Source organism: Nelusetta ayraudi, unplaced genomic scaffold, assembly GCF_046127955.1.
Source record: "Nelusetta ayraudi isolate G7.1 ecotype Tasmania unplaced genomic scaffold, CSIRO-AGI_Nayr_v1 ptg000005l, whole genome shotgun sequence".
Lineage (NCBI taxonomy): Eukaryota > Metazoa > Chordata > Actinopteri > Tetraodontiformes > Monacanthidae > Nelusetta > Nelusetta ayraudi.
The window spans coordinates 1,341,005-1,368,358 of record NW_027466055.1 but is presented as its reverse complement, the minus strand read 5'-3'; the positions used below and the strand labels follow the sequence as shown (position 1 = coordinate 1,368,358).

The window sequence follows — 27,354 nt, the reverse complement described above, 5'->3', positions numbered from 1 at the left end:
CATTTTATTTCAAATACATGGGTTATGGATTTACCTTTGGGGCCCACTTTGTCAGTCTCATGCGTCTCTTGGAGAGGTGTTTCATTTCACAGCTCTGAATTCTTAAATCCCCCGGGGCCATTTCTGTCTTGCTTAGAGGCAGTTTGGATTTTAGTTGGGAACAAAAATGATGGCAGTGGGCCACAGCTGTCAAGAGTCTGTCTGGTTAGTATATACTGGATTAGGTGGAGAAAAACCATATGTTCCATGGTCTCTACAGATTGTTCTTATACAAGCTGAATTTCCCGTGAACCCATCCCAGAGACGTTTGTCTTTCCCATCAAACTGTAATAATGTGAGAAGGATTTCCAATAACTTTTGGCTTCACTTCATTGTGAAATATGTTTTCCTGTTCATTCCACTTCCACTTTTGTTTGAATTAATTTTGCAATTAAGTGGAAAAACCACAAGACATGGTTTCCTCCCTACATATTATTGAAATATGTACTGGACAGCAAAATATGCAAACTTGCATGTTCAGACCTAAAAATTTAAAACTGCAACTTATCTCTCGTGACAAAAAGTAACTCAAAAATCAACCAAGACAATCAAAATGATCACTTGTGGGCTACAAGGAAACTTGAACTTAAGCAGAATAAACACGTTAAGTTACGACTACTAAGACTAAAGAAGTTATTTTTGCATGACACTAATGAAGATTCTACACACTTCCAGACAAGTCTCTGGCCAGTCAGTGCACACCACAGCTCTGGCACCATCTTGTGTATTGGGTGGGTATTAGCCACTTCATTATAAAATGGGTGAGTAAACGCATAGCGGAACTTACAATGTCAAGATGAATGAAAAAGTATTAACGGCGGAAGTTAAAATGAACAAAGACTAGCCACGACCTTTCATACATACATTTATTTTATATAAAAGACAACGGGAGTTGCAATATTAACAGTTATACAGACAGGGCCATCACTGGAAAACTACTGTATCCAACATGGCAGCTAGGCACTGGACAATGTTGGATGTCATTAAAACATCGACGTGCTCCTCCAAGTGCCTCTTGGGATCCTGCAAAGACACAACAAATGACAAATTGTTTTAGCAAACCGATAGACTTAAGATTACTATGATAACTAATCAAAACACAGTTTTTGCAATCTAGAATAAAATATTTCTTTTACCTGTTTTCCAACATTTTTGATGGCCAGTTGTTCCGGGGTCATTTTGTCCTCTTCTTCAACAGCCTTAAGTGAAGACATGACAAGTGTTGTCATACTGACAGGCAACATACACTTTACAACAGAAGTGGTCGTGCATATTGTTTCTTATAAACCTGTTTTTTTTTTCATTTCCTGTTTGCATATCCGGTTTCATTTTAAATTTAGTTTTAAGTTTATTTATTTATTTATTTAAGTTTGTTTGTCTGATATTGATGTTTGTAAATCTGATAATCATGCCATCATGTCCACAAAATAGGGAAACACATAACCATGCATGGGTGGGTATAAGACTTATCATACATCTTTCTTTTTAAAGGAATAACTAAGAAAAAATAGCAGTCAGATTCCAACTGAATTTATATACATTGTTAGATGGCAGTTAAATAGCAGACCTTGTTGTAGTTCTTTGCCAGCTCCAGCATTTCCTTGACAATGGTTTCATTGAGCTTGCAGTGCTCACTGTAGTCCTGCAGGGTCAGGCCCTCCATCCAGCTCTTTTTATGAAGGTTCAAAAGCATCTGGAGGATAATTTGAGACAATAACAATTATAATAAAATCAAATATGTAATGTTCAGAGGAAAAAGATAGTCTACATATGTTATTGAGAAAAGGACTGCTGACTGACCTTTTGCTCCAGCTCATTTTTCCTGTAATTGATGGTGATGGAGTAGTAGTGTCTGTTAAGTCCATGAATCAGAGCCTGGACACATGGGACATGTCGAGATTGGTAAAGAAAACATGACCAAAACGAACAGCCTGTTCATGTCCATGTTTAACTTTTAATAAAATAAAACAAAACAAAACATTTTCTGCTGTTTCTGAAACAATTACTAAGGATTAAATTGATAAAAGTCTTTTACTAGGTCATCTTACCTGGATCGAGGGCTTGTTCAGGTGACCCAGATTGGATGTGGTTTGTCTTGGTTCATGACCCAACACCATCATGTTGGCATTAATCAGTCTGAAGGCATCAATAACAACCTGAAAAAAACAGTAGCAAAACAACAGTAATGAACATTAAATCCATAATGCACTCTAGATCCATAATATCAAGATGGAGGATACAAATGTAAATGAGAATTATAATGTATAAAGCTTTGCAGCAGTCACACATCCTTACCTTTCCTTTGACACTTTGAATGGGGTCAACCACGACGGCAACCGCACGCTCCGACAGGGCCTCAAAACTCTGCTGCGTGTTTATGTCGACACCAGACAGCCAGCAGCCGAACCCGGGGTGACTGTGGTACCATCCCACCACCATCTCAGGTCTAATGATAAAACAAGTAGATGTGAAAATAAAGAATGACATCGAAACATCTCAACCATAAATTCAATGAGGAAAATGGCCTCTAAATAAAAAACGTCTCTCTACACCATGGAGGATTTGACTGGTGTCACCGAGTTTTACCTGCCAGTCTGTTTCAGCATGTCCAACATCTTGGCCTGGAACACTGGGTCCACTGCTTCAACACTCACACCCTGACAAAATTCAGATTTTTTTTTTGTATTCAAACATCCATGTATTAGTATGTGTATAAAAACAGATTAAGACGAAAAATAATTCTAAATAATTATTTATATTAGGAAAAAAAAAAATACATACGGTTCCAGACTGGGGCATGGCAAACACATCAATGACTCGCACTGTATAATCGTCCACAAACTCTCCCAGCATCAAACCCATGACTTCCATTGGTACACCAGCACGACCGTGCTTCAACATCTAATGGTATAACAAATATATGATATAATAAAACAACATGACGAGTCACAAACAATATTGAACAAGTCAAAAAGAAGATATTTTACATTAAATTAGGTTTCATAATGATAGATGTGATTACCTTGAGCAGGGCCAGGGAAGAGATGTACACCTGCTCAGCTGTGTCCACAGCTGGTGCATCTGTTGGGGGGCCCTGAAAGGACAGAACACAAAATATAGCAGTTGAGCCTACTGAAAAGTAAGAATTAATTAGGAGATTCATAAACAAGAGCAAATTAATGTAGATAAGTAAAAAGCACAGAATTAGGATTTCCTTAATGAGCCAAGCATTTACCATTTATATCAGCTTACACAATTTCATTAAATTCACACAATTTGCTGCGTGTTGGGTAATTCACATTTACAAGACTCTTTTACCTGGCCAAGCCCCGGCATTCCACCTCCAAGCCTCAGCAACCGGTCCATACTGGGATCTGTTGAAACAACATAACACAGACATGACATACCATCATGTTTTACTCCAGCTACACCTAATGGTAGAGTTAGAAATATAACTTTTTTTTTTTCTTATACAGAATTTTATGGATACCAAAATAATTTCCATTTATGACAATATTACTGCGTTCCACGGTGAAGACATGACGAGTGCCCTGTTTTAAACTCAGTCATAATACTCCCGGATGAAACTCCAGTTGCAAACCAAATTGCTACTGGCCACCGTTAGCTTTGCTCATATATCCGTTCCGTAAACGATGCAAATAAAACTTCTGAACAAAGGCATGTTGGAATAGTACTCGGACATTTAAATGTCACTTTTGTATTGTTACATTTCTAGGGAGGTGGGGGACAAAACAATGACAAACTCACGTTTAGTTATGTGAAATGTAATAATGCGTTAACGTACTGTTAGCTTACTCATGCTAAAGCCTCTGTTATCGAGCACAACAAAAGCAACACAAGAAAATCTACGTCGAATACCGAACACAGCCAATTCATCTTTCACGTGTGTTTAGATGTAAGTTCACTTACCTGCCCTGAGATCTGACTGATTTCTTAGAAAATCGTGTTTCTGTGACCAGCCGAAGCTTCGCGACTGGCTACAATGAATCAGCCAGAAATGTATTCGCTCACAAGCCTACTTCCGTCGCTCTCGTGACGTCATCGTTGAGATCTCCGTCAATTCAGCAATTGCATGCTCACGACACATGGGGGCGCAGGGACTATTTTATTGCATTGAACCCAGAGAAAATGACATATTTGACACAATATTTTGTCAAATAAATATGTATTATTATGCAAAAACAACGCAAATAACACTGAGTATTGTTATTAACTAGAGTTACGAAAACTACAGCGGGTGTATATTGTTGTTTTTCAAAATCGGAATTGTCCATCCATTCAGCCACCCATTTCTATAACCACTTATCTTGCACTCTGGGTCACAGGTGTTGTGCTGCGATGACACCAGTTCATCACAGGACGATTTATTTATTTATTTAGCCTTTCAAGATTGTGTTAAGGATAAAAGGGACCAAAGGTCCACACTGTACAATTTGGTGTAAAAGAGCAGTGGGAATGCAACAACAAGTGATTAAAAGTGAGGAGCCGTGCTGCAGGAAACTCACAGTGGACCTGGAACCACTTATTAGCATCTACAACAGAAAGATCAGATTTAGAGAAAGAGAGATTTACACTCTTATACTCCACAGTCGTCTTCTTCTGCCTTCAGGTCAAATACTGATCACTCACGCCAAGTGCCGAGTTTCATGCCTGCATTCATCACTCAACAGTTGATATATGTAATTATTTCTCGCAAGTAAATACAAGACTTATAAAGGAAATCTATTTACCTGTCTTATTTTTATTTTTATTTTTTTTAAGAATTTCTTTATTCTTCACACGTTTACTCAAAGATTTTAGGTTATATATTTTGTTCAAATGTGGTGCTGAGTACATGAATGCATTGATGGTCTACACAAATTAATTTCCTGACAGTTTAATAGACTTCTTTACATTCATATATTCTGGTATATATTCTGGTCAAATTCCTAAAGAATGTTTGCAGCTGTGATATTTAAGAGCACTCTTATGGCTTTCAGCAGGCATTTCATTATTCCCCTGGGATCCACACACTTCAAACCAAACCACAGCGTCACAAAGCCAGCGCCGGGATTCTCACTTTTCTCTCAGAGTTTCTCGCCGTGCCAGATTTTCTTACAAATTTGCAGAGCAACTTGTACAGTCTCACAACATCATAGCTGGGCATTCTGGCTCGCTGGACCAGTCATCTGGCACACTGGGCTTATCAGTGTGTTCATAGATCCGATTCCTCAGTGTATGAAGCAGAGAAAGCGAGAGTGGTCCACATTCCTCAGTCCCTCCCTTTGCGCATTCACAAGACCTCTTGCAGCCTTGGTGTGATGACAGTCCAGACCAAGCATTGATGGGCTACGATGCACCATCTGGAATGAAAGACTTACATGTACTTGTTAGAAGACTGGATACAAGCAAGTGCTTTATCATTGTGAAAACAATGTATGGATCAAACTGTCATTATTTGTTGTTAAAGGCACTGCATGTATTGTTTGCCGAACCATTAATGCTGACTGGGTTTTCTTATTCAGCACAGCTCTGTTTGTTAGTGGTTCACAACTTCCCCGAGGTTCAATTTGAAAGCTGTTATATTGGCTGCTCAAATAGAGGCGTCAGTTTGAAGCTTTTTGATGAATTATCCTGACCTATATTGGGTAGGTGTTAAAACAACAAGAAGGCAACCGATCAATTTCCCCATTGGGTATTGGAATCAGTTGAAGGGTTAGGGATTTGAAATACAATGTAGACACACATCATTAGCACACAAAGTTTAGCTCCTTTCCGAATCCCATTTGAAATCTCAGCATGCATCTAAAGGCCGCTATCTAATATAATGACATCTTTTCAACAACGAAGGGCCAGGATAGACTCAGCCGCAGGGAATCATCTTGACACAGATCGTTGAGGCTGATTGTTCAAACAGGAATGACTGGACTTCAAGGAACCTCTGCAGAAGCTTGTAACATGACACCAGCATGAAAGCGTTATCCATCCAGCAGAGGAAATCAGGGAGAGAAATTTGATGCTTTAAGAGCTTCCCTGCACCATGATGGGATTTGACTTCAGCTCGTCTTTATAAATCTGCAGCATGACCAACAGCACTGCTTTGTTGCCCAAAGTTGCCAGATGTGAATCTGAAGTCACAGTGATTAGAGGAAGGCAGTGCTAATCTGAATACCATTGGAGCCACGTGTGAGTGAGCGTAACAATCTTATAGTCTGCCCTTACAATTTACTTATAGCTTATAGACTTACTGACGCTGTCTCAACAATTCTGTCAATGTCTATCCACACTATTCTTTCTGCTTGAAACTGAAACAATGTGACAATTATTGAAACATTGCAATATTTATTTTTAGAGTGAGTAAATCAAATTAAAGGGCTACATAAAAAGACTATTAGACACTTTTGTTGGTGCAAACAAAGAATAGAATGTTGTTGTTTTATCCGCTTACTAACAATGGAAACATTCCCACAATTCCCACAGTATTTACAAAAATGTCTTTGAACTCAGATCCACAATCTAAACTAAGCATTAAACAACATAAGCTAAACATAAATGTATTTTTTTTTATCAACAGCCAAAAACCGCCACATACTTGTGTCAATATTTCCTAATGATATAATATTTTTGTTAGATTTTTTTTCCTGTTACACACAAAACGTGTAGACATTCATTTAATTGCTGTGGAGGCTTCATATATATATATATATATATGTATATATATATATATATATATATATATATATATATATGTATTATATTTTTGTTTGTGGGTATTGGGCAAGGCTTTGTTTTCAAGATATTTGTTATGTCAAAGATCATGATGTTTGCCCGACCTGACTTACTCTGTGTTTACTAACATATTTTGTTCAACCTCTTCTCTCTGTATTAATTCTGAAAACATCAGACACGATCTAATTGTTCTTTGTGGACAGCCAGACTTACGATGGCAGGCCAACAAAAAGATCAGCATGCACGCAGGCAGATGAGGGCTGGTTTGAAATGCCCCTTTGATTGATTGCATTGGGGGTGGCGGTGACCCAGTGTAATGAGGGAGGCTGTTCCTCAATCGGGCTAAGTTGTAGCCTATTCAGCCTGGCGTCAGATAGGTTAAACACAGAACATAAACTTAAGAGCAGGCCACCTTTTTTCAAGAATAAGGAATGCTTTGAGGAATGACGTAATGTGTCATAAACATCAGTTCTAAACAGCCACCGCCACTACTTCCCCTTTTGCATTGTCAAAAGTGCATTATTAGTGTCCCACATGTGAAAAACACTCACGTTTCACTTCCACAGACTGCATGCAGGCAAATCTTGTACATGACCCCAAAGTTGAAATACAGCTCTCGTGGTTTATTTTCCTCATTTGTTACTTCTTTTACGTGATTGGGGGGGGGGATGGCTCTTCAATACAGAGACAAAGCTACATTTCACAGAGGTGTAAATGGGCTACACATTAGCCTGCATTGTGCCATTGCGGCTCTGCATCCACACTCTGCCATGTTAGGGTTTATAGCGGGGAGGCTGTGACCTCCAGCCGGGGCCAGATCCCTGCTTATTTCATTGCATCCTGATTTTCTGACATGCAGTATGTTGGATGGGGGGAAGGGTAGGAAGAGGAAGAGGGCGTGTGTGTGTGTGTGTGTGTGTGTGTGTGTGTGTGCGCCTGTGCGTGTGTGTGCGTCCGCGCGGGCACGCGCGCTGGCTCGCGCGGGGAGGGGGGTGAAGAATGCTTGGTATGTGCGGACGACAACAACGGCGACGAGCGGAGGGCGAATTCACGTGCATCGCCAAGTAGAAATCAAACGCTCCGCGTGACGGACGAATAAAATTGTGCTGCCCACACCTCCGCACCAGCGCCGGCTGTGGCGACGGCCAAACGCGGCGCCGCTGTGGAGCCTTTTTTTCTTCGTTGGCGTGCGCCAAGCGCGGCTCATGTGACGCGCACCACCCTGCAGTGCAGGAGATGGTTCAGTCTGTAGTAGGTGGGACTGTGGAGCGGTCTGCAGCAGGACGTCGTAGATCAATGAACCGGACCGGAGGGTTGGTCCATCCATCGCCTGGTGTGTATCTGACTGTATAGATGCGTCTCTACACCTATGCAGAACGCCGAGGCTTTCTTCCTGTCAGTCGGGCAGCTCACTATGCCAATGTTCTAAAGCCGCTGGCTGTTTTCTAGGCTTCCTTGTTCCCGACACCGTTGCTGGATTCCGCCTAGTGGCTCTAGTGGCCGGCGCCGCGATCTGATATTTCTCTGGAAATTAAAATCTGCCTGTAACCTCCAGGATGATCTTTGCGAATACGGGCAACCCGCTGAAAACAGCCAATAGGAAACAGGTAAGAGGGGTGAGGGCTGGTGGTGGTGGTGGTGGGGGGGGTACCCCCTCCCCACTTGTTTTTTTTATTATTTTTTATTACCGTTTTATTTATCCTGATTGCTATTATTTCTTGCTACTGTTTTCACCCTTCGCACTGAAGGCAAGGCATCGGTCGGGTAGACGGGCTGGATCAGCAGCCGCGGATGACATTGGAAAGGACGATGGTGAATCGCCCCTTTAGACGATCGGCGCCGATAGCACATCCGTTTACAATAAAATGTGCAAAATTGTAGCCTGCGTGCCCGCGCCGGCGCGCGCGCGCCTGTGTTTGTGTGTGTGTGTGCGCGCGCGCGTGTGTGCGTGCGTGCGCGCGCGCGCTTGATGTGCCCACGGTCGACCAGAACCGGAAGTTGATCCCTTGATATTCGGGGGAGATAAAAAAAAAAAAAAAAAGAAGAAAAAAGAAAAGCAGCTGGTGACCTGCTCTATTAGCGAGACTTTAATTACTGCGTCCATGTAACCTTGTTTTGGGGCCAGCCCTCTCTGGTCAATATGCATGGCGGTTATTGTAGGCGGATATGGGGGTTGGGGTGTGGGGAGGGCGATTGAAAGAATGCGATGGAGAGAGAGAGCGAGAGAGCGAGAGAGAGAGAGGGAGGGAGGGAGGGAGGGATTGAGGGAGAGCGCCACACTGTGTGTGTGTGTGTGTGTGTGTGTGTGTGTGTGTGTGTGTGTTTGTGCTGGGGTGAAGTGTGCCGCCTGCATCCGTCATCATCTCGACCTCTCAGGTGAACAAAAAAAAAAAGTAATTGAAGGCCCCGCCCCCTGCCCCCTCCCCCGCACCCCCCTTCACTCCCAGACACACCTTTTGGATTTAGATGGAAAATGAGATTAGGAGGCAGGCACAGATGTGAGCGGCAGCTGCTGTTTCAACCCCTGATGGTGAAAATGAGAGCAGATGAAGTGCATCACGCTTTCACTTTGCAGTCTGCGGCCTGCTGAAAAAGCCCCCCCACCCCCCCACCCCCCCACCACAAAAACACAGAAACCTCCGACATTGTGCACGTCTGTTTGCCCTGCACGATTTCTACCTTTGCTGGATGTGATGGAAGCAGCCGGCTGGATCTGATTCCCAGCAGGGAAGCAGTGAATGGGTTTTCAGCATGTGTCATGCAGGCTCACTGGGCTACTAGGTGCCCTAGTGCTCCTTTAAAAATGTGCCACTGTGGTTGCTTCCCCACCCCCCACCCCCCACAACCCCCGCCTGCCACCCTACCAATGACGTAGACATACAGGCTGGGATTTCTGACGTGAACCCTTTACAGCCATTGATGGAGTTAATGCAGTAATTGCAGAGCCACACTGTGCAAAGCCGCCGGTGTAATCAAAGAGACAACAGGCTCAGAACAGATGTTCCTTACCATGACAAATCCCTCAATCAGTTCAAGAAAAAATGGCTTCTATATGAGCATATTTTTTTATTTCTTTGACAGTATCACATTAGGGGCAGGAGAATATCCCAGCGACTCTTCCTCTTGGCATCGGCCGCCTTGGCCCTTGAAGCAAATTGTCCTTTGGTTATGGACAGATGGTGTAACTCTGCCATGCCTTTGTCTTTGATCTGATCTGGAGATGATGGCCGCAAGCTGTTTCAATGAATGAGTAAGGGGAAGGAAATGTTTTGCAGGGAGCTGCATGATCTGGCACACCAGCAAGAGGGGAAACTGGGATTATGACGATAAATGAAATGGGCCAGCGACTGATTCATGCGACAAGGTTTCAAAAGTACAAATTTCACAATGACGGCTTCCTTCTTCCACATGATTACTAATGCGTTTTTTATCGTGAGATAAAGTGTCTGGATGCCTAGAATTTTAGGCATCCAGAGTGTTGTCTTGGTGAAAAGCAATGCTGGAGATGTACAAGTAATACATATATGGTTTGATGACTCAGATTTCACCTCTGAAATGGTCGCGATAAATCCAAATCATTGTGCAAATTGTGTCAAAACCAAGAGACGAAAAATAAATTGCAATTTTTTTTTTTTCCCGGCTGGCCACTCAATGTCTATTGACGAAAGGGAATGAGTATAAAATCCTTATGTGTGTGTTGACCTCTGTGTGCCTCCTAAATGTTAATCAGCTTAAGAAGACCACAAAAACAAGCTATAACGTAGTCTGTGCACAACATACAACTCATTTCTGTGCAGCTTTTGGCTTTTTTTTTTTTTTTTTTTTTCAAAGGGGTGAGGTGTTCTCTGTTGACCTATGTTGAAATGAGTTTATCTAGTTACGGTTGCTATCTAACAGTGGGTTTCCTGTGCTACAGTCCTACCCCATGACTCCGTCCAGTCCCAGCAGCAGCAGCAACAGCAGCAGCACCGGCCTGGAGCAGCTTAGCAAGACCAACCTGTACATTCGCGGGCTGCCTCCTGCCACCACAGACCTCGACCTGGTCAAACTCTGTCATCAGTAAGTACTCTCATAACACACACACACACACACCCCCACACACACACCCCTATGTCTGGTATGACAAAGGCTTCTTCCTGACCTGCGACGCACTGTCGGTAAAAGCAGCTTTAAATATTATGGTTGCATATATTTCATACCCAAGTCTAAAAATTCACACATTTCTGGCAATGAATTTTTGTGATTGTGATTGAATTTTTGTTCAAATTTTGTGCAACATAGGGGGCAAACTCTCCACAATGGTATTCTTCACAAAACGAGAGGTGCTTGTCTATGCATTTGTGTTTTTTTTTTAATGTGTGAACACCGTTGTCTGGTATCTCAACCAAATAAGCCCTTTGTGTCTGTTACTCATGCAAACTGCAGCAGCCAAGACTGGTTGCATGTCAGACTAATTGCTATGTTTCCTCAGTGGCAACAAATGACACAACACAGGATGTTGCTATCAATTTAAAGGCACTGTGTGATCCTGTCATTCAAGTCTGAGCTGTTACATGTTCACTTTGAAACTATTTGTCAGATCATCTGACAAAGTCTCTTGATTCCACATTGACAGAAAGAAATGTAAAGGAGGTATATGTGATTTTTCACTTGGAAGGAGAAGATTCACATTTTAACAGCTAACCCTACCATTAAAAGCCTCCTAAAAATGACTTGTTCCCCCTTGTGTTCCAGTGTAATCTATTGATGTACTATTATTCCTTAAAAATAGTATGACATAATGAAATATTGACTTTTTGGATTTTTTTTTTTTTTTTGCCATGGGATTATTTTCAATGTGCTGTGGCTCTAAAAAGGTAGAAAAACACGTTTTTAGGCTATGCTAATTTCTTAAAGGGTCAATACGCAATTTTCATTATAGTCAGGTGTAAAGTAAAAAAAAAAAAAATGCTATGTGAGCCTCGGGTGGTGTTATTTCTTCTTGGGCAGAGCGTCACACCACACCCTCTCTGTCTGTTGATGTCTAGCCCTTTCTAGCCTTTTGTTTACAAAACTGGACGGGGGTTATGTCCATACTGGTTTCCATTTAAACTGGTTTCCTTACCAAACAGCTGCAGATGTGCCACACCGGATAAAGAATGTAAGGATATAATATACACAAATTTGCGTGGAGCTGGACTCCGTTCCATCCAACAAAAAAAATCAGTGTAACATCTACCACCTGTCTACCTCCATGAGCCACCAAGACTCACAGCAAGCGCGGCTTTCGTCAGGTATTAATAAATGACGTCAGCATCACGGGTGGCATTTTGATAAAACCTGATACCCTCAACCGGCCTCGTCACTAGCACATAGTCCCCACTCGCTATTACAGAAGCGCATTCGCTGAGGCAGACGTTGGCTGCGGGTTTTAAAATCACCAGTAATATCTTGTGCACGTTTGAGAATTTGTGACGAATCTGCTGACGGCGACGCAGCACATCTGCAGCTGTTCGGTGAGGGAACCAGTTGAAATGGTAACCACAACAGACATAACACCGACCATGCGCGCACGCCAGGGTGTGTGAAAGTCTCCCTGCCCCCGCCTATTGGAACAGTAGCCCTTATCGCCATTACAAATAGCAAAAAAAATGCAAACGTGTTGCTACTTCAGAAAGCACATGCACATAAGCATGAAACATGCTTCAAATGGATTTGCGAAAAAATGAAAATGAATATATGTCTTTTTTGCGTGGGTGACGGACACACACAATGCCTGTGTAGAACCATGTATGGTCCGTGTATGCCTAAAGAAAAACATTTAAGAAGTGTTTGACAAAAAAAAGGATCTAACTCTATTGGATATGTTAAGTGTAAAAATGAGAAAAATACGTTTCTGTTACACAATTTACTGTGTAAAATGCACTCCAGGCTCAAGAATTCAGCTAAAATACATAAGTGGTTTACTTTTGTTTTAACTGGCTTTGGGTAAAGTACAACAATGAAACCAAAAAGTACACTGGTCCGTCACTGATAGTGGACCCTTTGGAAACACAAGATCCTAACAGTTCTGGTAGCTGAAGGCAACCCTGCGAATCTAAGCTTAAACCCAACATCATTTTAGCGTCACGTTTTAAAATGTTAACGTTAGCATGTCCAACTCGCTCACTTTTACACACTTGCGACATTATTTATTTTTAATTATCACTCATTATTTTCCTTGCTCGTGCCGCGGGTATTGATTGCTTCGTCTAGAGATGGGGTGTCGGGTGGGGGTGGGGGTGGGGGGGGCGGTGATGAGAGGCAAAGGGAACATGAAGCCTCTTTGTTTTGGTTGGTTTACATGTTGTGCTCAACTGCGTTCTCTAGGGGTGAAAAAAAATCACATATTGCACTTGAAATTGAGTTAGTCTATTAGGTTTACTATGAAATGCTAACAATGGTAATGGAGGGGGGTAAAAACAAGCTGAGTCATGCACAAAGCAAAATTCTACACTTGATTCAATAGGCTTTTGTCTGAGCAACCAGTGTGGTGAATCCTGTAATTAGTGAAGTTTTGTCTCTTGTCTTTCCCTCTGAATCACAAGCATATGGAGAGGGCCATTCACCCATGTAACCAGCAGCAGCAGCTGTTTGTATCCTGTTTGCCTGTGTTTTGTTCATGTTCCCAATGGTGTTTGGCAGCACAAAGCAGAAATGAAAGCGCTTTTCAGAGCAACAAACGTTTGAATGGTGATGTAAGCTGGCCATTCATTCTGTAGTTGTGTGTGCTCCGATAGCAACCCTGCACCAAGTCTGGAACAGCAGCACACTTTGACTATTGTCTTGAGTCATTCGGATGAATTAACTCAACTGGTGGAGTCTTATCATGAAGTCTTGACCCAAATTCATTGCACGGCACTCAAAATTATTCCACAAAAATCAAAACACAAGCCCACTCTCTATCCTGTCTACTAAATAAATTATTGAGTTTATTGAATTGAATTGTGTGCCCTGCAAAATAATTGCCCAACATGTTCTCTACAAATATATGTGTACTGTATTTTAAAATCGCTGTTTTTCCTCTCACAATAAAAAAAGCTGCACGACCCACTTTTGGGTTGCGACCCACCAGTTGAGAAACACTGATCTAGCTTATCATTATGGTAACACAATAAAGAGGAGATCCACCTAATGGCTGGTGGCTTTAGCTTGCCATAATTTATTATGATAATAATAATAATAATAATAATAATAATAATAATAATAATAATAATAATAATAATAACAATAATAATAATAATAATAATAATAATAATAATACATTTTATTTGAAGGCGCCTTTCTGGCACTCAAAAGGACACCGAGCGTCATTTACCATTTTTCACGATGATGGGTGACGATACAAATTTTTATGTGAACAGAAGTGGATACTGGTCCAAGCTATCATCATGAAACTCAACAACAGTATACAGGGATCGTGAAAAAACAAAAAAAACAAAAACTCAATTGCCACTCATTTATTTACGTTTTTGACTGTTTTTCAGGTATGGCAAGATTCAGTCAGCGAAAGCAATCCTGGACAAGACCACCAACAAATGCAAAGGTCAGTGTGTTCATGGGTTGTCTCGTCGTCACCTGGCAGGGCTATAAATATATATGTATATACATATATATAATATAGTTATGTATATGTGTGTGTGTATTGTCTATTGTCTATATCTAAATAGGATATATATATATATATCAGGAGTTGGTCCCTTTCAGTAACAACTGTCCATGTAAATACTGACTGCAGGTTACGGCTTTGTGGACTTTGACAGCCCAGCGGCTGCTTTAAAGGCAGTACATGCTCTGAAAACCAGCGGCATACAGGCCCAGATGGCCAAGGTGAGTTTGCTTGCAGGCGCGCCTGTGTGCGTGCGTGCGTGTGCACATGTCTGTGTGCCTGTTCCAGGGTTGTGTGCACGTGTGACGGTGCTTGAATATTTGTCTTGCTTGTGGTGCACATCTCTGTTGGCTTGTGCTCGTGTGTGCTGGAGAATGACATGAGACTGATCATGTGACCTCAGCTGACAAGCTGTTCTTCCTGTGACCCCATTTACTTTCACTGTAGAAACCAGATGTCACTTCTCTCTCTGCCAAAGAACCCGTCAGTCAGTGTGACATGTTACACAGAGGACCACCAGCCCACACACACACACACACACACACACACACACACACACACACACACACACACACCCTGGTTAGGTTGCTTTGTAGACTGCACAGATTGCTTGAGATTTTGAGGTTTTGCAACGTCACTGGTGATTATTTATGCGCTCCAATGTGTGTATGTGAGCAACAGAGCAGCATGACAGTGGTGTGACTGCTCTTGGACCCTCCCCATCCTCTGTGACTAATTTCACGTCAAGCCCATTAATTCTAGTTGACAAACTGTGTATTTCTGCATGACAGCCATGATTGATCCTGTCGCAGCAGAAATTTCCAGGATTATTTTGTTTATTCAGTCCCTCCATGTTTCCCAGCTCAGTCTCTGGGGCTTCTCTGTGCTTAAATTCACGAGAACACATTTTGGTAGGAAGGTGTACAAGTACAGTGATAGTGCCTTGGCCACAATGAGCATAAAAATGAGTACAACTGTAGGTCGAAGCTACGTGCTAATTTAGGATGTTTCTGAGGTGGGAAAAAATGAAAACACAACTGCAACCAAAGCACCGTTTTACAGCAACGTCAATGCAAAGTCATGCTGTCCAAGTGCAATTTTGGCTGCTTTGGAACACGGCTTTTCTAACTATCTTGCCAGAGGACAGCATGGCAAGGCCTAAGTTAGCACAAGATGCAGATACAAACACACACACACACACACACACACACACACACACACATGCCCTGACACACTGACACAGAGAGAAAGCTGCATTCTATAAAGAGATGTATTGATGTCAGGTTGCTCTTCGGAGACCTGCATGTAGCTTCACCGCGTAGAGCAAACACTGGGGAAAACAGTTTATGAGTCACCGTAGCTAGGCTACACTGCTCTCCTGCTGTTTCCAGGGAGGAGGCGCAGAGCTGCTGCAGAGAAAGCGAGTTTTTGTCTGCGTTTGCGTGGTGATTCTATGCAAAATTCTTATTACTCTTGTTCGGTTGTCTTCCTTTGACCCATAAACATTATACAGCCAAGCTAAGATAAATCTATGTGTGTACATCTATATTTCAGTCTTTCTTTTACCAGTGAAGGAATATTGCTGCACAAAGATCAGCCACATATTTTAAGACATTAGAAAATAGAATTTATTTCCTTGTCATTGTGTCATATTGGAGCAGCAACAGGAGCAGGACCCCACAAATCTTTACATTTCCAACCTGCCGCTCTCTGTGGATGAGAAAGAGCTGGATAGCATGTTGCAGCCCTTCGGCCAGGTCATCTCCACACGGATCCTCCGAGACTACAGCGGCAACAGCCGAGGCGTGGGCTTCGCCAGGTCAGTGTCCACATGTATTTTGCCTCTGATGCCGCTCCTTAAAGTACACTGGCATCTCTAGATGCCAAAACTATAACAACACTGTCATCTAAGTGGCATTAAACATCGCAGCGCAATATGACTATTCAAAGGCCTAAATATATGACACATATACTATCAATACCGGGGTTGAGTACTCAACGCGTAATCGTAAAAATACCACAACACAGATTACAGTTGTAAATTCATTTATATGGCAATTTAGTTACGTTTGTGTTTGTACTGCAGTGAAACTTTAGTACATGTTCAAGAAAAACATGCTGAAAATCAAAGTAAATCAATAATGTGAAGTGGCCTTATTAAGTACTCGGTTTCTGTATCTGTGAGTACTAGAATGCAAGCACTCGTACTCTATTCGTTCTGTAAAAAAGTGGTATTGGTGTGTTAACCGTGTCTCTTTCCGTATTCACTTCCTCCTCTAATTAGGACTCTACCGTTTATTTGAAAATGTTCTCCACAACCCCATAATATTGCGTTGCAGTCACTGGGAGCATTGGGTAGAGATTTATTGCCTGGTGTTATTGACACATAGACAAATGTAGCTGTGTCTTTATGTTGACAAAGGCAAACATGGAGGAAGACAAACACAGCGTGTCTTGAGGCTCCAGTTAGTGTGGAAGAAAATCGAAGTGTGGCCGGTGTCTCCGAGTCTAATGATGTGTCACTGTTCTTTGGTCCTCCCCCGAGCTAGGATGGACACCACGGAGCAGTGCAACGCTGTCATCTCCCACTTCAACGGGAAGTTTATCAAGATGGCTCCCGGAGCTCTGGGTAGGAGATTGTGGAGGGGCAGGGAGGGTGGGGGGTGGAGTGAGGGTTGGTCCTTTTTTTTCCTCTCTCTTCAATCTAATTGTCACAAAGCTGGTAACGATTAAGTGTTGAGTAAGAAGTAGTAAGATGTGAGTAAGAAGTGTGCTCTTTTTTTCCTTTTGCCCCCCAGCTCCCTCTCAGCCGTTGCTGTGTAAGTTCGCAGACAGCCAAAGGAAGAAACATGCTCACGGTGGATTTGTTCCCAATGGACAAGCAAGCGATCTCAGACTAGTACGTATCTCCCCCAGTGCTCTTTTACTGCATTTTGTTCATGTGACAGAGATTGAATGTTGGGGCATTTTGACAGATACATAAAACAGGCCCTTAAAGGGGCACTGTGTGATTGTCTGTGATGGTTAGAGATAAGCTAATGGAAATTGATATGTGGGGCTCTAGTGGTGTTATTTGTTCTGGGGCAGAGCGGCACATTGCATTGCCCTCTCGGTCTGTTGATGCTGAGCCCTTTCTACACTTGTGTTTACAACGCCGGACCGGCCAGCGAGTGCCTGTGAATCTGTCAGAAAGCTACATGAATGCTAACGTTAGCGCAAAGTATGCTGGATACTAGTGTTGCCAACTTTCAGAAAAATAAAGAAGGCCTCCCGCAGTGCTCGGGGCCGTGACCATCACAGGCCAGTGGCTCGCCAGTCGTGGTAAATCATAACTTAAAATAGGGTTTCAAAAAAGTTCACATAGTTTGAACTGCTTTGTTACCAATAGACATTAGAAATAAGATGAATGTTTAAATTGGATTGAAATCTATTATGTTTTTTTATACATATTTTTTATACAACAATCAATTAAGTGCAGGATGGATGGCTTTTACAAAGGAATTAAATAAACACAGCTGAAAAGAACAAGTGATCCTGATTCGTAGCCTACTCTAGGCAAGCCACGCAGTCAGTATGCAGTTGTTGTGAATGGGTTGCGCAATGGCATTGCCTGCAGCTATGTAGATTACGGTTTTGAACACAAACTCTACAGAAACCAACGTGAGTTTGCGTCGAAAATAAATCGACATTCAAGACAGCTCAGAAATACGGCACAAACCCTGTCCCGTATGGATTCAAATTGGCAAATATGGGGAAATTCTGTATTTTATGGGACGGTGGGCAACTCTGCTGGATACAAAACTAAGTCAGAAATGCAGATACGGAGATACGGAGTTGTGGTCAAAGTAGGCGACCCTCCAGATTTAGGATTTTATCCAGTTTGATTTTAGCGTACGTTTGCATGTCCACTCGTTCCTTGTCATCGCTCAACATTTCCCTTGTTCGCATTCGCAGTAGGTTTACTAGCTTTTGATTGACAGGCTGTGCTCAGCTGCGCTCTCTAGTGGTGGGACAAAACTCGCGGATTGCCACTTCAGAGCAGCATTAGGCTGCATTGGCAAGACTCGGTCACATGTCACTCCAGTCAAACCCACTCGCAGGCTATTATGTTTGAGACAACAATTATCTCAGTCTGTGGAATAATGATAAGGGAAACCAAAAATTATAAGATGTAGACTGGACATACAGGACGTATAGGACGTATTTCGGGTATGATTTTCACCAACTATTCCAATTTGGGACAAGTTGCAGAGAAGCAATGCTCCCTATTCAGTGTTATTTTTTTCCGATGTTTTAGAACATTGAAAAAAATCCTTGATACGTAATTTAAATACCTGTTTCTGAGGTTTTACCATTTTTTTTTTAATCATCTGAATTATGTCAGACTCTTCTCCCTTCGTTACAGGTTTATGTAGGTCACTGGGTTCAGGCGTGTGATAAGTGTATTTGCTCATTATTGTCTGTTTTGTCACATCAGGGGGCAATGACACTTACCTATGACCCCTCTTCAGCGGCTATACAGAATGGGTAAGACAGAATTGCGACTCTGTGTAACTGTTTACCAGGACCACTTTAGTAGAGGTGTTGAAATACTGTTGTTTTCCACCAGGTACTATCCCTCTCCGTACCCAGTGACCAACAGGATAATGACTGTGCAGCCGACAATGTCTCCCTACATGTCTCCAGTCTCTGCTTACCAGGTAGATCCACAAGATCTTGGAATAGATTTGCCTAATTCAAATTTCCCTCTCTGCTTTTTGTCACATTTAATGTGTATATATGTTATGTATACTGGTATGTGGGTTATGTTATATTTTTGCTAGTGTGTGTGGGTGGGGAGTGCAGGTATTGCAGATGTGAGAGAAGGTGCAACACCTCACAATCCAAAGATAATCATTACTCTACTTTCTATTGTTGTTCTTTTAAGGTTTCACAATTAGACAACTGCAAGCCCCTTACTGGGTTGTAAGTCATACAGCGATGGATATGTTGTGGGTTTGAACCCGGGGCTCAGAACCTTAATCTGAGGAGTTTGTTCAGTGTGGGTCCTCCTGCTCCCTGAATCGGACTCTGCAATAGAAAGTCCAGGTTGTGACCTCGCCTTCGCTCCGAGACAGTGTGGATAGACCGCAGCAACTCCGAGAGCAGGAGTAGCAGTGATAGTAGCAGAGAAAATGTGAATGTTATGTGAAAAACAGCCTCTTGTTGATACAAATGCAGAAGCCAACTATTGATCCGCCACCAAGGTTAGCTCTGGTGCGCTAAAGCCAGGTGTTCCTCTAAGTAGCATTGATTCCCCATCAACCACTTTGAGCATCAGTCACGCCAGAGTGCTTCAGTTACGCCGCCAGCAGCGCCGCCACTTTCCTGTCTTTCTTATTAGACAGTGGAAGCGTTGGATGCCTGGCTTTAGCCTGAAAACCTGAATGCTGAGCATCATGAAGAAGGAAGAGAGGTTAAAAATATGTGTCTAAATTAATGTGAGGTGTTCAGAGATTCCTTTGTCACACACCGACAGTAGAAACACATAGGGGCAGACCCACAAAGCCATTGCTCTGCTTTTTGCGGTAGAAAACTCGTGCAAATGGGACAGAAACAGCGTCTTATCCACAGACGGTAAAAAATTTGATGAGGCACATTTTTTAATGGATCATTTCATGCAAAACGACACCCTCTGCTATGCAAATATGAACTCCAGTTCAGCAGCCGAGCATGATTAATGATCCAAAACACTGTCTAGCAACAACAGAGTCCTTCACTTACAGCCTCCAGCAAAAAGCCAACAAGGTAAATTCTGACGACAGATCCAACAACTGGCTTCAGCTCTTGTCACCAAAGTAGGGGGTGTACTTGTGACTTCCAGAACTGTATACTTGTATGCTGTATACACACATTTACCAAAGAAAAGCAGCAGTGAATTGAAAATGAAGAGATTATCATTTGAAAACTATGGTGGCAAGTTCAACTTTTTGTTGTTGTTAATTTTGCACGATATGAGATCAGGGACCTTGATTTGAAATTGTTTATTCCTTTTTTTTTTTTTTTTTTTTGATTTGGCAATGCCCTTCCTCTCTGTTAATCCCTGCCTCTCTTGTCCTGTGTCCTCTACCTTCAGGTACAGAGTCATTCGTGGGTGGCACATCAGCCATATATCATGCAGCACCCAGTGAGTTCAACCGGACTTATTTTTATTCGCACAGTGCTCTCATCTACCCGTGACGCTATTTTGTGCTCATGGTACAGTTTCGGTAGCTGCGCGAGAGCTCTGAGGTCATCGCAGCTCACAGAGTGTTATTTCAGTTGCTGTTTCGCTGACACAATCAAACCAGCAGCGTCTCAGACTTCCCCAAAATTCAGGAGCGCAGAGCCGAGGCGACTTCTGGGAAATACCCGCTCTGCACTGGAAGTCGTATGTGTTAGAGGCAGCATGAAAGAAGAATGGAACAACAAAAACAGGCATTCAGTGACTGCCCGTCCCACCCCTCCCCCTCCCGCCCCAGGCCCCCACTCACTGCCCCCCCCACCACCACCACCACCACTCTCACCCCTCCCTCGCTCCAGATCCAGCAGGAAATGCCTGAAGCAGACACAGTCTTGTGACTGTTTTGACTCTTCCAGCAGATGGTTTCCAATGGAACAAGTGTCTCTGCTGATTCGCCTCCTCCCCCACACTTTACCAGGAAATGATCTATTCCCTCAAGGCGTCACGTTTAAAGGCATACACCCCATCTGATAACGCAACCACGCTCGGCTTTTGTTTCCCCAATCGTCAAATCTTTTGTCAGTTTTCGCCCCTGAGCCAGAAAACCCCCCCCAGAAAGACTCAGTTTGATTTCTGTCAGCACCGTCCAAAAGGATTTTAGGAGAATTAGCGTCGTCCGTCGGTGGAATCCAACCCAACCTACCTGTCTCTTATTACAGGCTGCTGTGATGTCTCCCTCTGTGGATCCCTCAATGCCACTGCACCCCACAGCCATGGTTACGCAGCAGATGGGTCAGCTGTCACTGGGCAACTCCGGACCTGTGAGGAACAGCACACACACACACACACACACACATATACATACACACACAAGTGCAAACTAAGTCATGAGATAAGACAGAGTCTTATTGGCTACTGAAGAGCTTTTGGTTTGACAAGAAGATCCAAATTTTACATAGAAGATATTGAAAATACTACGTGTGACATTCACATCAGTCTTTTAACAGTTTATCATTTTGTGTTGACTGACATACAATTAAGTGAACAATTGTGAAAAAAAAAAAATGATGTGCCTCTTTCACTAAAGCCTAATGATCTGTTGAGACATCATTACGCATATGCAGTAAAACTACATCTCCTGTGTGTAAGTGAATTTTCTTCTGATTTTCCAGTACATCTCCAGCAACCCTGGTGTGCAGGGAGCTTACATGCCTCAGTATCCCCCCCTACATGCAGCGCCCGTAAGTTTTTCAGTGTCATTGTTGACTGCCTGCTCCATTCAACTGTTTTATATCTTAAAGCTAATTGATGGTTTCCAACGGTATGGCAAAGCAACCCCATTCTTATGGGCCTTACGTTGTTTTTGAAGTGTTCATCCGATAAAAGCGTCAATTATCTGTGCCCAAACACTGTAAAGACAGTTATTATCACAGTTTTAATGAGAGACATTGTTCTTGCTCTTCAGGAAAATGGCACGCCACAGCAAATGGATTCTTCCACTAACTCGTCTCCCTACAGCCAACTAAGCAAGTAATCACAGGTAAAATGAACTTCCTTTGACTGATGTATATTTATACGTTTTTTCACAGCAGGGAATGCACAGGGGGGATGCATAAACACAACAAACGATTGGAAACACACTTAAACTGAGTCATACAGTATATGATAACTGCTGTGATATAACGTAATACAGACCATTCATGGCAAAATATGCACCTTACTGGGGTTTTGATTAACAGAACCAACGTCTCGGTTTTATCCTGGTCGTGACATGAATTCAGAGCACCTATGGTCACATATTTTATGGAAGACAATGAGATGCAAAAAATGTTATAGCTTACGTGAAAAAACTGATGTGTCCAAAATGTGGCGGAAAATGCACAAAATGCTTTTGACTATTGTCATTTCTGGTCACTGTGGTTCCTTCAATTCCCTTTGAGGTGCTTAAGAGAAAACAAATTAGAAAGATTTCAAAATATGATTTTAGTTTTTGGTCCAATATGGAGCCAGAGAGGACAAGCTCTCCAGTGAACTTATCGTGCGCTCAGACTTACCCAAAAATTGAAGTTCACCCACTTAGTACTTACCCCAATATTTATGTGGTTCTGGTGAAATGTTCTCATTCCCATTAATTGAATTTCACAGAGGTGAGGACTTCCAAATTGAAACCTATATTGTTCAAGGACTCTGGAGGAGCTGTGTTCCACGCTGTTATGAATATTTGGGCTGAAGCACCATGTCAACATTGCCGTTTAGAGGAGCAGTTTTTGAGCAGTTTTATGTTTTTGCTGTTATATTGTTGTTTTATGCTTAGTTGGATATCAATACGTGCAATTAACATTGTAAACTCAGAAATGATTCGGAGGATGACCAAATTTACCAATATTAGGTTGAGGAGTAAATGGGTAAAATAATAATTTTGAATAAACTATTCAATGTCAGCTGCCTCTATGACTGCAGTATCCCTTGTTGCCATGCTGACTCTATACCCATATGTCAGCCAGGTGTGATTCATAATAAATATTTCAAAAACGTATTCTTGAATAATGCTGTTTCAATCGTTTAATATAAATCCTACAGCATAGTGATCTCAAATGCAAATATGTATTAAATCAGAATACTATATAGTATGTGTGGTGGTCCTGATGGAGGAATGAGCTAGACGTGTGCCAAAGAAATGCAGAATTCTCATTTTGATCCTTCGCAGCTGATGTTTGCAGTGACTGTGAATGTTGTTACACTCCTGTTTATATTGGTGTCATTATTTCTCAACCTCAGATCGCTGCTCTGTGAGCCAGAGGGCTGGTAGGAGGCTGCTGATGACATCACAGCGATGACAGTCACCACCTTCACTGGACCAGACACGGCAACTTTTTTTTGCACAGCATTGACGTTTGTGGTGGACGACGGGAACGACGGAAATGGATTCAAACATTTGGTTGTTTGAGTCCCGGAAAAAAAAAAATGAAAACAAGATTTATTTTAATAGGAAACCACATGTTCTTTCTTCTCTCTTTGATCAAGGGTTTGAAAAGAAATGCCAGAAGATCCACCCCCCCTCTCCCACATCCCCAATCACCCCGACCCCACGCTACCCCAGTATGACGTGATGTTAGAATTGCATGAGATCCCCCCCCCCCCCTTCAACTTTTCTGAGTGCAAAGTTTCTTTATTTGTGACATATGACAAACCTTGCAAAGACTTGTTTGCACTGATCTTTAAAAAAAAAAAAAATTCAGCATACCTAACTTTTTTTTTTTGAGAGGGGGTCCACAGAATAGCTTACAACATCAAACATGTGCAACTGCACTCAACAGCTGATACAGGGGACTGTTTCATAAGGAAAATAAGAAATTTGTTATTGCTAAAAAAAAAAAAAAAAAAAAGGTGCCTTCTTTAACATCAAACATTCTCTCCAACATTCTCCATCGATCACAGTCAGGTGACGTTGTTAAATCTGACTGATCAAATGTGTGTGTAGAATCCTGAGATTTCCATCAAGCATTTCGATATATCCAATCTTCTGGTAGCAATAAAGACAACGAGAGTCCAACGGCAATACTGAAAAAAAAAAAAATAAACGGAATGAATGGTGACAAACTTAAAGCAAAGTAAATTCTTATTTTCTCTGTTTTCTCTCTCTTTCTTTTGAAGACTACGATGTGACACGAGAAAAGAGGCACGCTTTTCTGAAATTACGAGTTTTCCAACCCAATGGACGTCTTTTATGAGGTTTTGTTTATGTCTCTTGTGGTCAGTTTGACCAGTGATCTACCTCATGATTCTGCTGCAGTCTGCCGGTGTTGTGGGGTTTGCAGGTAAAGCCCCCGTTTTGCCAGAGTGGATGAAGCAGACTAAGAGCCATGCTCAGGAGCTGGCTGAGTAGGACTTTTGCGTTTTTTATCCTCCCTAATGCAGCATTTCTCTCTTACCTGCAATGATGCATTGTGCTTTGTTTGTTTCTTCTCGCTTCATTTCTGGTGGTCTCAACTTGACGAGTGATGTTCAGTGTGAGAAACCATTTAAGGGATTTCTGAACAACAAAATGCTGATACCACACATTTCCGAGGTGTGTTTTGCTGCTTTTTTGCCATTCATAAACTCACCACTTTCCCCCGATTCTGTTTTTCCCCCCCCAATCTTGTGTTACACACAGCTACTGTAAATCTCTTCAAAGTTGCTGCCATGGTTGCAACCAAATTCAGAGTTCATACCAAACAAATTGGATGCATGGAAAAGAGAAAGTTAGAAAGTCTTGCCTCATGCAAAACAGATGCAACAATCATGGATGCCAGGTGCAGGTTGAATACACACCACGGAGTCTCAGCCTGGGGTTTGAAGGCTGTTTTGTTCACTATAAGATTTGTAAATTATACACATTCAGGGCCACAAGTTTCAAAGATGTGAGTTTTATTGTTTGCTTTACTTTTTTCCCCCCTTAAAATAACAATTTGAAGATGACAAACGAGTGATCAGAACCGTATGGTTGTGGGGATTCTCTGTGATCCAGTACTGTGGCAGTAAATGCTCTCTATTGGAAAATACAAGCAGTAACCAAGCTTTTACTGAGTGTACATTTTCACTATGAACATTTGTTGCAAAAAAAAAGAATAAAAAAAAAAGTTGTACATTGTTATCCTCATTGCTTTCCCTGTTATCTTCAACTGAAACCCAATCAATCCTCTACTTGCTCTCTCCTTTGAAAACATTGGAATAAAAAACAGTGCTGAATAAAATCCTCTTTCTCAGATGTACCGTTGAACTTTTTTTTTTTTTTTTTTGCTCCTGCTCCTTTGTTTTGCACAGTATATTAGCAACCACATTGATCTTAAGAGGTAAAATCTTTAAACTTAGGATAACCCACAAGTTAATAAATTCATTGAAGAAACTTGACTAAAATTTAAAAAAATGTTCAATATTGCACATGTACAGATTAGAGAATTGTTGCTTAATAAATGCATAAAATGGCTCATCCTACTAATACCGCAATGCATCAAACATTAATTTAGCTTCGTGGTTCATCTCAATATTTAGTTTTTAAGTATCTGGTGGTCGGAGGGGAAAGGATCAATCAATTTTTAGTGGCACGCGGAAGAGCCAGGTGAAACAGATGCCATATGTGGGCAGTAGCAGCAGAGGGCGATATAAGGAAAAAGATAATGCCAGGTAGAACTGAACTAATTCAAAGCTCATTTGTGTGGCCATGTGTGATCCTCTGTGTGGGCCACGTATGAGCCATCGCATGGGCAGCATGTGTGCGCCCAGCACTATTTCAGGCCTTTGTATTAACCCCCTACCACCACCACCACCACCACCCCTTACACCGGATCTGTCTTCTGAGGCTCAGACTTAGCACAGCTGATCCCAGAGACATGAAGGCACCACGGCCTCATCTCTGACCAGGCAGCCAGATCAAAACAGCCAGGATGCAAGATTAGCCATCACACCCAACTGTTGCCACCCTCCTCCGCCTCCCCCAGCACATCACCCATCCAGGAATACTCAAAGGTATCAAATATAACACACACACACACACTCGTGTCAATCAAATGCCCTTTGTACAGGAATCGACAGAGTTAAGAGGAGACACATTGCAGATAGATTGTCACCGTGCTTCTGTGGCCCTCATCCACTCTCTTTCTCTTTTAATTCTTCACAGCTGAGGGGACACATGGTACTGATCCCTCAGGATAGCCCAAGGTCAGACTTGGGGCACAAATGTTAAGAGGGAGACAAGCTTAGATGTCCTGCATCTCAGTCTGAAACTCCCCAGCATTGCAACTCACAGACAAGTTTCTGAATAAAAACACGACAAATGACAGAGCTTTAGTTATGAATGTGCATATTGATAATACAATAAAAAAAATTTAAAAAAATGAAAACACCATATGGATTTTTGTGTTTCATCAGCAGCCTTCTGATCTTGGATCAATGCAATGCATCATAAGAAGTACAATAAACCCTGACAAATGAAAAATGACGTTGAGTTATTTCCATATATGCATACCTGAATACCTACACAATGCGGACTGTGATGTGAATTTTTGAAAAATCATATCTATGCCTGTCCTGCCGTTTCCTATGAAGGATGAAGGCGTCGAACACCATGGTTACATCACTAGGCCTCTCAGAGTAGTGTAGAATACATAAACATAATAAGGGACAGGTGACTTTTAATTTTAGTTTTTGGTGAAAAAAATATTTATTTTAACCATTAATTTTTATTAATTGAGCATAAAAAGTGAATATTTTGACTTGCTTAATGGATTTTTATAGAATATAATTATAGAACTAACATGGTATATTAATTAATGTATTCTTGTTCACATTGTGAGTTCTCAGTAACACACAGACATAAATCTCCTTTGTGATCTGTGTCCTCTGGGCCACCTGCCTTCCAGTCTTATTAAAGTCCAAATAAATTTCTCAAACATCTCAAGGTCTATATTTTAGGATTTAGAAACTGTGTTGCACAGTTTCTAAATCCCTCCCTGCTGAAACAAAAAATGTTTCAGCAGCTCTGCAATTCTTTGTAACTATTCTTTAAAAAAAAAAAAAAAGTAGGCCCGAGCTGTGTTACATTGTTTTATATCTGAAAGATGTGTGTATGCACCTGCATTCCAGCCATACCCAGCAGTCAGAAGGAGGTTGGCATTCATTCTCTGTACTTCTCACTCCTACTCAACAGGAAGTAATTGAACTTTAAACAAACATGGGCACAGCCACTCACACAAGTGCGCATGCACATGCACACACA

At 41.9% G+C, this 27,354-nt stretch overlaps 2 protein-coding genes across 3 annotated transcripts; one reads left to right on the top strand and one right to left on the bottom strand.

Moving 5' to 3' along the window:
* Positions 1 to 887: 887 nt before the first annotated feature.
* Positions 888 to 4,100, bottom strand: psmd14 (proteasome 26S subunit, non-ATPase 14). Its single transcript, XM_076047711.1, has 11 exons — positions 3,970 to 4,100; positions 3,358 to 3,413; positions 3,062 to 3,133; positions 2,821 to 2,940; positions 2,626 to 2,696; positions 2,335 to 2,485; positions 2,088 to 2,195; positions 1,840 to 1,914; positions 1,607 to 1,732; positions 1,176 to 1,238; positions 888 to 1,062 (listed from the first exon to the last, which is right to left on the bottom strand). Exons 2-11 carry the CDS (start codon positions 3,403 to 3,405, stop codon positions 964 to 966), a joined length of 933 nt encoding a protein of 310 aa, XP_075903826.1. The 5' UTR covers positions 3,406 to 3,413; positions 3,970 to 4,100; the 3' UTR covers positions 888 to 963.
* Positions 4,101 to 7,817: 3,717 nt separating this feature from the next.
* rbms1a (RNA binding motif, single stranded interacting protein 1a) lies at positions 7,818 to 25,347 on the top strand. 2 transcript variants are annotated; one of them, XM_076047664.1, is made up of 15 exons: positions 7,818 to 8,101; positions 8,218 to 8,375; positions 10,685 to 10,827; positions 14,274 to 14,332; positions 14,525 to 14,616; positions 16,054 to 16,214; positions 16,945 to 17,024; positions 17,194 to 17,294; positions 18,873 to 18,922; positions 19,005 to 19,095; positions 20,511 to 20,561; positions 21,317 to 21,418; positions 21,770 to 21,838; positions 22,063 to 22,137; positions 23,376 to 25,347. In XM_076047664.1, the coding sequence occupies exons 2-14, from the start codon at positions 8,325 to 8,327 to the stop codon at positions 22,129 to 22,131; spliced, it is 1,119 nt and encodes a 372-aa protein (XP_075903779.1). In that variant the 5' UTR covers positions 7,818 to 8,101; positions 8,218 to 8,324; the 3' UTR covers positions 22,132 to 22,137; positions 23,376 to 25,347. The 2 variants fall into 2 exon arrangements, with proteins under 2 accessions (XP_075903779.1, XP_075903788.1); XM_076047673.1 differs by having other exon boundaries at positions 7,823 to 8,375; positions 16,057 to 16,214.
* The last annotated feature ends 2,007 nt before the right edge of the window (positions 25,348 to 27,354 follow it).

What these genes read in the sequence shown, in the direction of transcription:
- rbms1a (XM_076047664.1), top strand. Translation starts at nt 8,325, where the DNA reads ATGATCTTTGCGAATACGGGCAACCCGCTGAAAACAGCCAATAGGAAA. An exon ending in AAGCAAGCGATCTCAGACTA is followed by an intron (nt 17,295 to 18,872) that starts GTACGTATCTCC and finishes TTGTCACATCAG; the next exon opens with GGGGCAATGACACTTACCTA. An exon ending in CCCCCCTACATGCAGCGCCC is followed by an intron (nt 21,839 to 22,062) that starts GTAAGTTTTTCA and finishes CTTGCTCTTCAG; the next exon opens with GAAAATGGCACGCCACAGCA.
- psmd14 (XM_076047711.1), bottom strand. Translation starts at nt 3,405, where the DNA reads ATGGACCGGTTGCTGAGGCTTGGAGGTGGAATGCCGGGGCTTGGCCAG. An exon ending in CCATGCCCCAGTCTGGAACC is followed by an intron (nt 2,697 to 2,820) that starts GTATGTATTTTT and finishes GAATTTTGTCAG; the next exon opens with GGTGTGAGTGTTGAAGCAGT. An exon ending in AAAATGAGCTGGAGCAAAAG is followed by an intron (nt 1,733 to 1,839) that starts GTCAGTCAGCAG and finishes ATTATCCTCCAG; the next exon opens with ATGCTTTTGAACCTTCATAA.